Source organism: Cimex lectularius, unplaced genomic scaffold (genome assembly GCF_000648675.2).
Source record: "Cimex lectularius strain Harlan isolate CLEC.00 unplaced genomic scaffold, Clec_2.1 scaffold8, whole genome shotgun sequence".
Classification (NCBI taxonomy): Eukaryota; Metazoa; Arthropoda; class Insecta; order Hemiptera; family Cimicidae; genus Cimex; species Cimex lectularius.
Genome location: NW_019392656.1, coordinates 765,944 through 780,403, shown reverse-complemented (window position 1 = coordinate 780,403; position 14,460 = coordinate 765,944). Strand labels below are relative to the sequence as shown.

At 32.4% G+C, this 14,460-nt stretch overlaps 2 protein-coding genes across 5 annotated transcripts; both read right to left on the bottom strand.

Annotated features, from left to right (window-relative positions):
- Positions 1 to 441: 441 nt before the first annotated feature.
- On the bottom strand, positions 442 to 7,198 carry LOC106669735 (lysosomal-associated transmembrane protein 4A). Of its 4 annotated transcripts, none has more exons than XM_014399417.2 (6): positions 7,076 to 7,198; positions 2,203 to 2,316; positions 1,926 to 2,139; positions 1,714 to 1,852; positions 1,471 to 1,627; positions 442 to 1,402 (listed from the first exon to the last, which is right to left on the bottom strand). In XM_014399417.2, the coding sequence occupies exons 1-6, from the start codon at positions 7,133 to 7,135 to the stop codon at positions 1,157 to 1,159; spliced, it is 930 nt and encodes a 309-aa protein (XP_014254903.1). In that variant the 5' UTR covers positions 7,136 to 7,198; the 3' UTR covers positions 442 to 1,156. The 4 variants fall into 4 exon arrangements, with proteins under 4 accessions (XP_014254903.1, XP_014254907.1, XP_014254906.1 ...); XM_014399421.2 differs by lacking the exon at positions 7,076 to 7,198 and adding an exon at positions 4,599 to 4,847; XM_014399420.2 differs by lacking the exon at positions 7,076 to 7,198 and adding an exon at positions 4,535 to 4,735.
- A 720-nt stretch (positions 7,199 to 7,918) lies between these two features.
- LOC106669610 (trichohyalin-like) lies at positions 7,919 to 10,541 on the bottom strand. Its single transcript, XM_014399191.2, has 9 exons — positions 10,278 to 10,541; positions 9,971 to 10,165; positions 9,729 to 9,913; positions 9,537 to 9,657; positions 9,038 to 9,208; positions 8,851 to 8,972; positions 8,544 to 8,787; positions 8,308 to 8,481; positions 7,919 to 8,240 (listed from the first exon to the last, which is right to left on the bottom strand). The coding sequence occupies exons 1-9, from the start codon at positions 10,479 to 10,481 to the stop codon at positions 7,965 to 7,967; spliced, it is 1,692 nt and encodes a 563-aa protein (XP_014254677.1). The 5' UTR covers positions 10,482 to 10,541; the 3' UTR covers positions 7,919 to 7,964.
- Between the last annotated feature and the right edge of the window lie 3,919 nt (positions 10,542 to 14,460).

The window sequence follows — 14,460 nt, the reverse complement described above, 5'->3', positions numbered from 1 at the left end:
AAAAACAAGTTTACAATTTATCGGTTTGCTTTTTCAGTTTTAATATCCTCTAAAATTCTCTCATCAGATATAGCTAAGTAATTCTATGTCATTTTCTACACAGGGTACTTCAAATTCTATTATGAAATTTGATGTACATGTACGTATAACAAACCTGTATGTTGGTCATCTACAATCTATCAATTTTCACCTCTTTTGACAAATTCTTTTTAAGCTGCAGTATGTAATATTAATGGAAAACCATAAACATAATTTTTTTGATTTTCTTCTTCGTCAACTTTCTTTTGTAGTGGAGAATTGTGAAATCAATAGAAAAAAAAAGAATATACTTAAAATCATGCTTTTCAGTTGGTAAATATTTTGCCAAGGTAACTTAAAAATTTCTCTATACTTCAAAAATGTAATGTAAAAGGATAAAAGAAATACATTTTTTTCTCTTACTATTCTAAAAAAATCCCTTTATTAATAAATTACAAACCAATTTGAAAATATAACGAAATTCTCTACAATACTGAACAAAGTTTATGCAATCGTCCAAAGAGAAAAGTTCGAACAGCATAAAAAAATACGCAAATATAGCATCGATTCAACGTAAAACTTGACATGCTTGTTAAAACGAGTTGAAATTGACAATAATAAAGACAAAAATTTTACAAAATGTATTAGGATTAACAACTACTTTATATATACCATCGATATTTTAAGTAATTCTAAAGTTTGTATTGTTCATTACAATTACAATTTCAATCAATAAGTATTTTACATTGTAGATGGAGAAAGGTGTGCATTATTTAGACTCTAGAAGATTTAATTTTTTATTTAAATTCCTTCACAGTTTAACATAACTGGAATAATCACCTTCTTTTCCCACTGAAGTAAATATATATTATATACACAAAAAATAATTATTTATATAATTTATAACTTTAATACCTGCCAATATAAAATATACACTATTTATTTAAACTTATTTTAACACATTTTGTAAAACTCAGCAGGATTAATATTAAAAAAAAAAATTTTTAAAAAAATGCAGTCAATTTTTTGTGTGTGTATGTGTAAATGTTATAAGATCAACATAAACAATAAACATTATCTTAAAAGAAAAAAGAAAAGAAAAAAAGAATGATATCCAAAGTAAATGAAGACAACCTTTTTAAGGACGGTGATTTATTATTTGGGTGGTTGGAATTGCTTCTGGGTCACGGTTTTGCTGTTCCTGGTGTTCCAGGACAGCTTGATTGTATGATGGAGGCGGCGGAGGAAATTTGGAGCAAGCAGTCTCATAATCCGGGAGCAGATCCTGTGCATCTTGATCAATAAAATGTATGGTCCTTTGTGTTGAAACCAATCTCAGCGACAAATATTTGTAGCAGCTCCAGACCACCCCGATGAAATATGTCTAAAAAATTGATTAATTTTATTAACAAATTAGTTAAAAATGTTTTGTATTTAATTTTAAATTTTTACCTTGACAAACATTGCTGTTCCAAAAGTGAGAAGGACAACAAGCGCTAAACACTGCGGGGATAATTTGAGAAGGGCTGATTGCATCGGGATTTTAGGACTTTCTGCGACTAACCTGTGCATGTCCGGCAAGTAGCATAAATAGCTGAGAGCTGTCAAGCTAGAAAAAAACAAAACAAAAAAACATACATTTATGCTTATGAAGTTTAATGATAATGTTTGAAGACAAGGATTTCATTTATGTACCTGGCGATGCAGAAGTCAAATAGTTGCAAGCAGAAAAATGGCATCAAGTACGAAGGCTTTCCTTTTATCGCTCCATAAACCATGAGCAATGTTATAGCAAACGTTGAAAACATCACAACCACACTGACATTGAGATGTTCTGGAAAAACGTTAAATTCTGAAGACCAACATCAAACTGTTAAAAAAAAGAAGAAAAAAACCACTATACTTACGAGATCCGTACATCTTGTGCGTTATGCCTTGTGAAGTTTTAAAAGCGCTGTTAGACCCCAATGAGTTTTCATCTATTATATCAATCACACCCGAACTACTCTGAGGTGTTGGCATCGGCAGAGGTATGCTCGTCCCGGGTGAGTTTTGTTCATTCATCATTTCTGGGTGACGGAGTATGACGGCAATTACAGACAGTGTAAGCACATGAAGCATCTTAAATAAAATAAATTATTAAATTTCGTTATTTCAACATGACAAACAGAATATTAAATTTACCAAATGCCAGACTCCGAGAAATATGGTTGCTGTTCTGACATGACAACAAAAACAGCATCTCCAGTCGTCTCTCCGCTCACCAAACTTAAACATCAATCCTTGCATAACTGTACGCTGAAAGTTAAAACAACAAACAATAAATACAAATTGAATAAGTAAACAAAATTATTTATAATTGTTAAAAAAGGCCTGAAATGTCCTTACAACATAACTGAAAATAATGAAAAGTATAAAAACTAAGTTTCCACACATGTAAGGATGTGAATATTGAAGTATCCAATTTAGCAAATTTTTGAGGATTTATTTATATTTGTTTAGAAAGTCAATCCACCAAAAAAAAAATTGTTTGTACAGAAAGATAACATATTTTGATAAGTAGCAAGATAAAAACAAGTTCTATCGATTATTGTTTTTCCCCAACAAAGAGTTTAGCAAAAGAAGTTAAATTTAGGAAAAAAAAGTTGTGAAATGTGTCAGGATTGGAGAAGGTGATTAACCTTTTCTATATTTACTCTTTCTTCGTCAAACCCAGACGATGATAACATCCTGAATACGATAGATCAAACCAGTAAGGATAGTCGGACTAAACAATTGGTAACAAAACGATTTATCACTCCATGGAAAAAGCTTACGTTTTATATAAAAGCAAACAAATAATAGATGATATAATTTCAAGATTGCAGAACAACAGACAGACCATGCAGATGGCAAAGTGCTAAAATGTGTAACACAGACAAAATAAGTCAAAATGAGCAGACTAGGATGTAGATGTAATTTTTTGGGGTGTGTAACAATATACTGCACCGTTTAAGAGCTATTGTGTCCCCCCCATTCTGTACTTATAGCACATCGACGAGTGCTAGTTTCTCAAGGAAATGTGATTAGTAGGACTGGTTTCAGTGGTTGAATTTCTTCTACAGTTATGTTGTACATCCCAAACCACTTGCTTCTGCAGGCAAATGTTGCACCATATGTTGTTAGTAGGTGTTGTCTCCTCTCTTTCTTTGCAGAATTTGCACCTCCCGTGTTGTTATATCGTTTTCAGATGCCCATTCAGTCTGCAGTGTCCTGTTAAAAATCAAAGTTTTTCCTGCTTCCTTTCAAGCATTCTGTTTTTCTTTCCTTCCAAAATTTGCTACAAGATTCTTGGATTGTCCTCATTTTCATTTTGTCCCGTTGTCCGAGGTTCTCAATAATATGCATCCCTATGCGACAAAAGAGCTCAGAACCTAGTACAGCCCCTTTCCTTACATAGGCCACTTGCTCGTTTCCCTCTACTCCCTTATCTCATTGGAGCCAGCAAAGGTTTTATTTTGCAAACCTAATCTATTTAGTTCAGTTTTGCAATTCAGCACCATTTTTGAGCTGTTGCTTGAACTTAGTGCTTTGATGGCTGTTTGCTGTCTGACATGGTAGCGTTAGTGTTTTTGGACTGAACTGGGTACCTCTCGACTGCATGGACTTCAGGCTGGAAGAGCAGACCAGGACAATCAAAGATGCTCAAGAAACATGTTCATCTCACCGACTTCACCAAACTTAAGATTATGAAATGATCCTACAGGCAAGACAAGCAAGAATGGTCGGACCAAGATGATCAGGGATGATTATAACTACATGCACCTATAACCTTGCAGACCTAACACAACTATCAATCGAGTACACAATGTCATCACAATCACTTTGAATTTACTTTGACAATATAAATTGTAGTCTTCATTCGACACCATGACGACTTTTCGGACGTCCTGTTCACTAATTTGACAAGTGGTTTCCACCGGCTATAATGAAGAGATTGTGAATGGCTTTTTGTTCTGGCATTAGGCGTTTTTTCCAGGCTAAAGGCTCAATAAGTGAATTCTTTATCAATCATACAACGTTAAATAAAATAAAAAATAATTAAATGTAAGTCATAAAAATTGTAAGCAGTTTGTTCATGCATCATGAAATGTCTAAACTTTGTAAAGGCTAGCAATTTAAGAAAGAAATTGAAAATATTTATAATCTAACCAAAAAAAAAAAAAAAAGGAAATTCTGTACAGACCTTATAAACAGTTGTAAGATTAAAACGAAACTGTTTTAACAAATGGAAATGAAAGTCGATAATATTAACGGTAATAATAATTAATAACCACAAAATAGAAAGGGAGCAAGTTCAAGAAAATCAAAGCCCTCCGTTTAGATGTAATCACAATTATTTAGAAATTAAGTTTTATCACTGTTTTAAAAAATAAAATAAATACTAGGAATAAAAACAAAAGTGGTTTTGTCTTTCGCAAAAGGGGTACGTGAAGCGTAGAGGCCTGGATGCGACGTCGGCCAGTGTTCTTTTTACCTTAAACCTCCCTTCGAGGTAACAGATTGTCAGGTCACTTGGGAATGTGCGATTTCAACTGTACCTGCCAATCTCGGCGAAAGGCTACTCGTCGTTGAACACTCGAAAACGTCAAAATCGAGAACAATAAATAATATCCCACCAGCCCAAACAGTGAACAGCTGTTAAATACGCGTTTTGAGCTTTTGACTCTGAAGATCAATTCTGGGCGAACGTCATGACGCAATTGCCGGGCTTTTACGAACTTGCCTGAACGAAAGGTAGTGCTAAGTTACAAAATTGACCATTTATCATAGAATTATTGAAACATTTATTCGATAATTAATGTTGCCATCTGTACTATTTTGATAATAACCTGAATGAAACACCATTTTTATATATATAAATGTTATATTAAAAAAAAAAAAAAAAAAAAAATAGAAGTAAGAATTCATAAAAGGATCATCTGCAAAACTTACAAAAGAATTACTGAAAGGCAACAGCAACCGAACCAGGATTCTGGTTGGACTCCTGACAGGCACTGCCACTTAAAAAAGCAGAAGAAATACTGTGCAGATACTGCCAGGAAGAGGGGGAGAGCAGAACATATTTTATATTTCTGTGAAGGTCTATGTAGGTACAGGTTCTGCAACTAGGACAAGAAAAACCACAAGCAAGATCCTACACAAGGAGCTGCTGGCAAAGCTCTGGAGGCTGGTTAATAACCTGAAGCTGGCCAATGAGGTATAACATGTTGTTGAAGTTAAAAAAGTGAAACTTAAATTGTTTGCTCTTGAAAAATATTTTTTACATAAACCCTAATCTTACTGTAAGCTTTTGTTACACAGCTACCAATATTCAGCAAATGCGGGCTTATCATGCCAGGCTTTAAAATGTTAAATTAATTTTTTAATTTAAAAATCATAAAATTGGTTATTTAGTTATTTTAAGACTAACTTAAAGTTTGTCGAATCACAACCCTTCATAATAATATTTCACATATTTGTGCCTTGTTTTTTTCTAGATAGGTTCTAGAACTTCTAAAAGAGTTTCAATCTTAAAGAAATTTCTAATTGTTTAATTATTATTCAAATTCTGCTTTTTGTTCTAATGGTGGTTATTAATGTTATAGCACCACTGATGATGGAAATTGGTTGTGGCCAAGAAAAACATTGGGAAGATGTCTTATCTTTTATTCACCTTAAATTGTTAAGTTCATTATTTATTTTTTTGTCAGAGGTTTAGTTGAGATAAAAACCTTAATTAATTGGTCAAGCAGACCACGAAATTAGTGAATTTAACAGTTCTTTAGGTTAAATCAATGAACAGTTGTCAATGAGTCTCCTTAATCATCGACTCTGTAATTTAAAAAAATAAATAAAATCAAATAAATTTACAGTTTTTTCTCTTTTAAATAAAACATAAAACAAGAAACATTTTTTTTAAATTTTTGTGGCAGAAGTTTCTGCTATTTCGACCAAAAAGTAACAGTTGTCTAGGTTGGATCATTGTTTAATTGTCAATAATTCTCCTAATCTTAGTTTTTATACATCATCTCTGCAATTTGTAAAAACCCAAACCCGTCAAAATCCAGGTTTTTTTTCTCTTTTAAATAAAAAGTAAAACACAAGAGACAAGATTTTTTTTATTTTGTGGCAGAGGTTTCCAATGATTAGATCAAAAAGTGACAGTTGTTTAAATTAGATCATTGTTTAATTGTCAATGGTCCTCCACAATCTTAGTTTTTGTGTAGTCTCTATGATTTAAACCAAAAAACATCAAAAATCCATGTTTTCTTTTTTTTACCTAAACAAAAAATAAAATGGAGAAGTCTGTTTCAATTGTGGGTAAAGACTTTTAAAGCAACAGTTATTGCAAAGAGCTTAATCTTTTGCAATCATTTGGCATTTGATTTTCTAGATGATAGGGCAAATTATTGGCTAATCAACAAAATTTCACAAAGTTAACATTATTTCTTTTACAACTTACAAAATCCGTTTTTTCTCTTTTTTATGTAAACCAGAACAAATGATATTATTGCATTTCTGATAATAGTGGTCAACAAAATACTTATTACATAATCTCTAGTCTTCCTTTATGTTCTAGTTTTGGCTTTCACTGTTCACTGAATTTCTGTTGAATCAACATAATTTTATGTGATTCTAATTATTTTGTGGTAGTACAAATGTCCATTGTGTGGAGAACTTTTGTTGAAGTTTAAAGTTTCTCAGATTTCTATTATATTATTAAGTTACAACAGCTTTCATTGTTATTATTGTTTAGAATAACAAAATATAACTAAAATATTGAATCAACAATCGCTGGTTTTCCTGTGGTGCTTATTTTCGAAAGAATTTTAGCACTCACCAATAGTTGACCAAACAACACAATTTCACGATTGTAATACTTATTTTTAATTATTACACATTCCACTACCAGGTGGGGTTATTCTACATTTTGACAGAATAATGTAATAGAAGGCTAAATAATTTGTCATCATAATCATAAATGTTAAACAATTTATTGACTCTTAAGAGCATAGAAAAATTATTTAAAAAATACCTTGTGCATCTTCTTTTTTTTACGACGACCATATTCTTGGTTTAACAAAGCAAATATCATTTTTATTTATATATAAACTCTTGTATTACACAATATCAATGTACTAAAAATCTGCAATGGTCAAGTAAAAAGTCATTGTTTAAGAAAGAAGATAAATATTTTTAAAATCTTAGAGGAAATAAAATGATCAAAGTGCAATTTTTACTGTTTGCTGTTAAAAACAAAGAATAAAATGTTTTGTAGACAGAGCAGATGTCAAAATAGCTCACTTTTTCTATAGAATATACATAAACTTACAAAACATTTCATATGATCTGATCCTTCTTTTTTTATTAATGTTTTATTATTATCTATCGCTTTTAATTTCCAATTTGTTTAAAGGGCAGAACCACTAAGCATCCCTGCAGCATATTCTGATTGTGATATTGTTTTTTTTTGGCAATCTGGTGTTAGTTTTTTGGGTGTAGAAGCCAGAGAAAAAAAAACACTTTTTGACTTTGGCGACATGTTGGTACTATATATTTTTAGTACTTTCCTTAGGTCAAAGTTTTCTCTTGTCAAAAATTTCAATATTAATTAAATTGAGATCCTATTTTACCCCGGGCATAACCAGTACCGTGTATGGAGTAGAACAAAGGTTGTGGGTTTGAGTCCTACTCGTGACCCTAATTTTTTTTTGTAAACCGTCTTTGCATAAAAATTAAAAATAAAAATTGTTCATTTGTTTAAATAATTTTGACTATTTGCTGTGCCCAAGAATATCTCATAATGTGCGTCATAGTAAATGTAAGGGTTCATTGTAAATCATGCAAATTACCACTAATTCTTTTATCCTTCATATTTAATAAATATGCTCATGATATTTGTTGAATTTTCCAGCAATTTAATTTTATTTTTGTTTAGCATCAACATCTAGCCCATTGCAACCTGTCTTTACACAAAGACACTCATTCAGTTTATTTTCAATCAAACGTAGTGTGGGATCTAGATTTCTGCGTCGTTCTTTTATTTCCGCCCGTCTTTTCGATTCGTTTATAAATTCTTGTGTCAGTTTACTTCTTGGTGGAGCTCTGTCTACTTTGTAGTCCAATGGGAACGTCGGAGTGACTTCGACTAGACCTACACCCCTCTTTTGGTAAACAAGCCCGTTTGAAGTTTTGTAGTGCTGGAACAAATTTATTCATAATTATTTATTTTTATTTTTTGAAATAAAAAAAAAGAAGATATATTACAAGTATTGCAACATCAATAGGATATGTATTCTGGCCTCTTGCTTTGCATTCTTCTTTGATTTTTTCAGCAAACTCCAAGAATTCTTTGTCTTCTAGAAGCCAAAGATCGATAGCTCGTTTCACTGAATTGATATCTTCTTGTTTTTCCCTTGCTATTTTTTTATTTAACTCTTTCTAAGGAAAATACACATTTAAAACATAAAATAATTTATCTTTAGGTGTAGCTAGATAATCACAATCAAATTCCTATTGGCATCCTGGCAGACTAAAATCCGTTTGAGTTTCTTCCTTTTCAACTCGTCTTCACATGTCTTGGTTTGTTCTGTGTTAGCGAGGCGCTGTAGCACTGCCCATTTGAAAAGCTCGTGCTCTTGCTCTTTGTTTGCTGAATTTTCTTTCAGGTAAGCTAAGTGTGCTTCGATCCTCTCCTTTCTAAGTTTTTGCGCCTTTGCTATCCGGTCTGCTTCTGCCTTTTCCCATCTTGAAAATAAAAAATAATTAAAAAATACTTCTATCGTAATTTATAAACAAAAATTAAGTTACAATGCATCTTTTTCAGCAACTGCTCTTTGATAGCATTCTTCTTCATCTGTTTGCTTTTTAGAGATGAGCACTGCTAAATTATTCGCTACCCTCTGTTGCCTCTCAATATTTTGTCTTACTGACTTGAATAACAAAGAGGAAATCAGTTTTTAACTAAAATTTCACAAGTAAATTATTATCATCTTACCTCCTCTTCCTTAAGTCTTCTCTTTTCACCGATATCTGCTTTTCCTTTTGCAATGATAGCGATTGCCATGTCTTCCTCCTTATCATCGGCCAACATAGCGGCATGGTACTTTCTGTAATAGTTTATACCATCTTCCATATACTGTAAGCAAAGCTTCTTCTTTCTTTCCAACTGAAATATAATGGTTTTAATGATTAAAATAATGTATAAATCATTGATAATACTGTACTAGTTTATGTTTTGATTGATTTTTATTTATGGTTGATGTATATATAAATTTATTTTAATTAGTTTACAATTAATTAGATTTAATTAGTTAATTTATTATATATATAATTTATTTTATTAAAAATTAATTTATTGGATTTAATTTTTCCCCCCAGACATACTATTATAATAAGCAATAATGGGTACTAAATTTCACACTCTCTTTTTTCTGTCTCACTCTCTCTCGCTCTCTCACTCTCTCTCTCTCTCTCTTCTCTTGCTACTGTTTTACCTCTTCTTTTTCATTTTTCCGGATCTGCTCAAGTTCTTCTTTCATTAACTTCAATTCATCCATTCCTCCATTTAGAAGATATTCTTTTTCTTTTTTCTTCTCCAATTCCATTTGTTTCAGTCTTTTAAGCGAATAAATATGTTAAATATTGCATAGTTGTATAATGTAATTAAATTTTTGTCTCTCACTTACAGGGCAATGTAATCTTCTTTTTTCTTTTGTTTTTCTTCCAATTCCTTCTTTTTCTTTTCCTCTTCTTCTTTGTGGTACAGAGCGACATCTTCGTATATCCTTCTAACTTCTTCTGCCTCTTCAGCTTTTTGTTCTTCTTTGAGCTTCCTCGCGAATTCGATCTGAGCAGCTCTTTCGTGATAAACCTACAGAGGGTCCGAGTGAAAAGAAGTAATTTATCTTTGATATTTTGAAAAATTTACCGCACTCAGTTTCTGAGCGCTGCGCAACAGTTTTGTTGAATCACGTTGTTCGAACAAGATCTCTTTCGCCTTTCTCTTTATCTCCATTTTGATTTCTTCTTGCTCTTTCTTCATGGCATCATATTTTACCTGAATTTCAGCCATTTCTTTATCCAATCTCTGCTGTCTTTCTTGGAACCGTCTTTTTCGAAGATTCTATACCAAAATATATATTTTGTGTTAAGAAAAAATAATATTCAGAAAATAAAATGCTTTTGTTTATTTTTCTATGTCATACCAGATACGCATGAGTTTATATACAACATACCACAAAAGTATTTTCCCAAGTTGCTGCCATCTCTTTTGATTTTTGTCTTCGCTCTTCCTTTTCTAAGGCAGCGACCGCTGTTTCTATGGCTTGGTCGACCGTCTTGGACACTCGGTTCTGTATTTTCTCCCATTGGCAGTGATCAAATACTACGACTTTGCTCCTACGACCTGTCTCTTTATTCTGGACAACCAATCTCTTCATTTTGAATGAGCCTAAACGTTTAACTAGCACAACATTGAAAGCCAACAATTGTGATGGGTAACCATGGTAATAGCTTGGTAGTTCTTAATTATAAAAAACAAACAAATAAATCAGCTTTTAGAGTTAACATTTTTTTTTAAATTATGAAATGAAAGAAAACTTCCAAATATTTTGTTTGGTGGTTAAAAAAAGGTTTTAAGTTTATAAGTTATAAATACCAGTTATATTGTGATGTCTGCATTACACAGTTCATTTAAATCAAGAAAATTTATTAGCTTTACGAATCTTTATTTGTCCTTCTGTCAGAAGTTAACTGAGAGGGAGCAAAAAAAATTGACAAAACACATATAAATATGAAAAATACTTCAATCATTGAATATCAGTGATAACACAATTATGACATTTAAGTTAATTTAAACAAAACAATATTACTTAGTCGGGGGAAACAAAACAACTTTTCTTCTCTTACTTTGAAAAGTTCTCTCAAATTGAATTGTTTAATCAATTGATACCGGTGTTACCAAGCATTACATGCTTAGCAAGTTTCATTTGCATTCGATTTCCAAGGTACACAGTTGAAAAATATTTGGTTGCAACAATTTAGGAGCCATCACAGTTCAAGTAGGAGTAAAAGGTTTGCCTGCTCACCCAGAGGATTAAAGAAGCAAAAGGAATGGCCTAAATGCTTAAAAAGGATGAAAGAGGTTGTGGATGTATATGGTTTGAATAACCACGCACTACTCGTTTGTACAACAATTTATTTATTTTAACGGACAAGGAGGTCCAACATTTGCTAAATCCCATGATGAACTTTTCTAATGTGACTTAGAATGATTTCTGATATACCTGGCAAATCATTTATATTTTCATTTGTAAACATAGAAAGCACAACAGTAATCATGATAATCATTCCATTTTGAAAACATATAGCAATTTGTGTTCATAAGCGCTGTAGCAGTAATTCTGGATAGAGGATGCCACGTTCATGCATTTAAAATGCTTATTTTAAGCTTTACATGAAAATAAAGTCGGTCAACCCCTGTATGGATCACTTACATATCTAGTTTATGTACATTTTTTAATGAATTCTCTCACTTTCTCACTCACTCCCTCTCTCTTTCTCAATCAATCGATCGATCAATCAATCAAAATTATTATTATCCTGAAACCTACCCAGACCGCATCTCACGATTTCCGAATAACCATAGACTAACGGTCACTAATCACCACACATTATTATTTGTTATTTATTATCAATTATTTTTTTCTCTGTCACTCTCTGTATCTTCCCCCTCTCTCTCTTCATCTCTCTCTCTCTCTTTCCCACCTTCTCTTTTTCTCTCTTTTTCTACCTATCTATCTCTTCTCTATCTCACCCTCCATTATCACTCTATGTCTAAATATCTATTCTCTCTCTCTCTCTCTCTCTCTCTTTTTCTACCTATCTATCTATTCTCTTTCTCGCCCTCCATTCTCACTCTATCTCTACATATCTATGTGCCATCTTGCTTTTTTTTCTTACTCTGTCTCTCCCTCTCTTTTTCTCTCTTTTTCTACCTATCTATCTCTTCTCTATCTCACCCTCCATTATCACTCTATGTCTAAATATCTATTCTCGCTCTCTCTCTCTCTCTCTCTCTCTCTTTCTCTCTCTCTCTCTTTTTCTACCTATCTATCTATTCTCTATCTCGCCCTCCATTCTCACTCTATCTCTACATATCTATGTGCCATCTTGCTTTTTTTTCTTACTCTGTCTCTCCCTCTCTTTTTCTCTCTTTCTACCTACCCACCTATCTATCTATCTCTTCTCTATTTCGCCCTCCATTATCACTCTATGTCTAAATATCTATTCTCTCTCTCTCTCTCTCTCTCTCTCTCTCTCTCTCTCTCTCTCTCTCTCTCTTTCTCTCTCTCTCTCTCTCTCTCTCTCTCTCTTCTCTCTCTCTCTCTTTCTCTCTCTCTCTCTCCTTCTNTATCTATCTATCTATCTATCTATCTATCTATCTATCTATCTATCTATCTATCTATCTATCTATCTATCTATCTATCTATCTATCTATCCATCTATCTATCTATCTAGCTATCTATCTATCTATCTATCCATCTATCTATCTATCTATCTATCTACCTATTTTGTTTTCTTTCTTACTCTCTCTCTCTCTCTCTCTTCCTCTCTCTTGTATTTTTTATCATAATTTTTGTTTAGCTAAATATAAGTTATTTGAACATTTTTGTTGAAGCTTTAATTTATTGGATCCATCACGTCTCTTCAGTATATTAAATAAAACTGGTTCACAAGAAAGGACAAAAGAATTAGATAAAAATTGCTCTACTTTGAAACCAATTAATTAACATTCTGGGACCGACCATGTCAATTTCAACCGTAATTTGTATCTTCTTTGCTTTAATATTTTTGTAAAAGTAGGGCTTGTGTACCGTTAAATACAAAAAGAAAGACAGCGTATTCTTACTTAGAATATGTATTTACAATGCATTGCAAAAATAAAATATGTATTAAATTTCATGGCAGTACGAATAAGACGGCGGACGTACTTTCAAAGGAAATGTCAAAAGAATTGGAGTACGATAAACGAACTTCGGTTGAACGCGGTTGAATGATTCCATTAACAGTGGCCAGCCGAAGAAGAAAAATATCTGAGAAAAAACCTGTAAAATGGCGGGGCTAAAGATCCTCAAATGCCAATCCTGTAAAAGCCTCCCTTTTTTACGGTTTTTACTTGAGCTACAGTAGAAAAACTTCGCAGTTCAGCTTTGAAGATTTGGATTTTATTACTGCGAAACTTCCTTTTGTTGTTTTTCCTTGTTGACAGAAGTTTGATCTATGAATGACAGATCATCTACAGCCGATGTTACGCTAAATGCTTTTTCCCTTCCAAAACTTGACATTAACTTTAAATATATTACATTGAAACTTAAAAAAAAGGAATATTAGAAACTCAAAGAAAGTAGGAAATTTGAAATGTGTCTTAGAAACAATTTAATACTTCTTTACGGTTTTTATTCGAACTATAGTAGAAAAACTAAATAGTTCAGCTTTGAAGATTTGCCATTCAAACTTTCATCAATTTATATTTTGTAGAAAATAATTCAAAGGAGAATTTGTTGCATATAGAAGTTAATTATGTATACAATCAGGTCGTAAATTGCGTCTCCGAGGAAATTAGGTTTGGGGCAATAACCGTAATGGTCAATGGTCTTTAGCGACCGTAACGGAGAGGTCTCTGATTCATAAAAAAATGAATATATATATTACAAAAATTTTCTATCATTTAACTTACGACCCAATTAAAACTTGGAGGCCAGTTTTAGTCGCCTGTTTTGTCCCATTGTACTAATAAGAAAGAAAAAAGTAAAAATAAATGATAAATAAAGTATACTCGAGTTGAATTTAGGAACGTTGGGAAAGTAAAGATATGAGAATGATCTCGAGGAAAATTTCAATGAGGTCGCAACCACGCATTCACGTGAGCGGGCACTTATGATTGGCCCAGATTTCTAAAGAGATTCGGTTTCTGAGCAGCTTTCTGATTACATATTGAGTATAATTTTTTTGATACACCAAATTATGGAGGTGTAAGAGAAAAAACTGTTAATGGCAGTTAATGGTATTTTATTACCTGCAGCGGGTTTGCTTATTAAGTCAATTTTTCTTCACTTTCTTCAGAACAATAAATTTTAAAACAATCCTCGAACTCGTCATCTTGGCGAAACGCAATGTTGTTCAGAGGTCGAACATGCTTTTAGTGATAGGTTTGGCCATTTTCAGAAAAACTCTAAATTTTCAAGTCTAAAGTGTCACATGCAAATTTTCGGTTATTTTCCTTTTTTACAAAAGTTGGTCTTATTGACCGGCAGTGCAAGGAAATACAATCGGGTCAATGGAATAAAGTTGTAAAAACAGTCACTTTCATCAAAGGCTCGGTTCCAGACTAGAACAACTAAATAGAATAGTTCGACA

What these genes read in the sequence shown, in the direction of transcription:
- LOC106669610 (XM_014399191.2), bottom strand. Translation starts at nt 10,481, where the DNA reads ATGAAGAGATTGGTTGTCCAGAATAAAGAGACAGGTCGTAGGAGCAAA. An exon ending in GCGCTCAGAAACTGAGTGCG is followed by an intron (nt 9,914 to 9,970) that starts GTAAATTTTTCA and finishes GACCCTCTGTAG; the next exon opens with GTTTATCACGAAAGAGCTGC. An exon ending in GGAAAAATGAAAAAGAAGAG is followed by an intron (nt 9,209 to 9,536) that starts GTAAAACAGTAG and finishes ATTATATTTCAG; the next exon opens with TTGGAAAGAAAGAAGAAGCT.
- LOC106669735 (XM_014399417.2), bottom strand. Translation starts at nt 7,135, where the DNA reads ATGATATTTGCTTTGTTAAACCAAGAATATGGTCGTCGTAAAAAAAAG. An exon ending in AAAAAAAGAAGATGCACAAG is followed by an intron (nt 2,317 to 7,075) that starts GTATTTTTTAAA and finishes TTTAACTTTCAG; the next exon opens with CGTACAGTTATGCAAGGATT. An exon ending in TTTGACTTCTGCATCGCCAG is followed by an intron (nt 1,628 to 1,713) that starts GTACATAAATGA and finishes GTTTTTTTCTAG; the next exon opens with CTTGACAGCTCTCAGCTATT.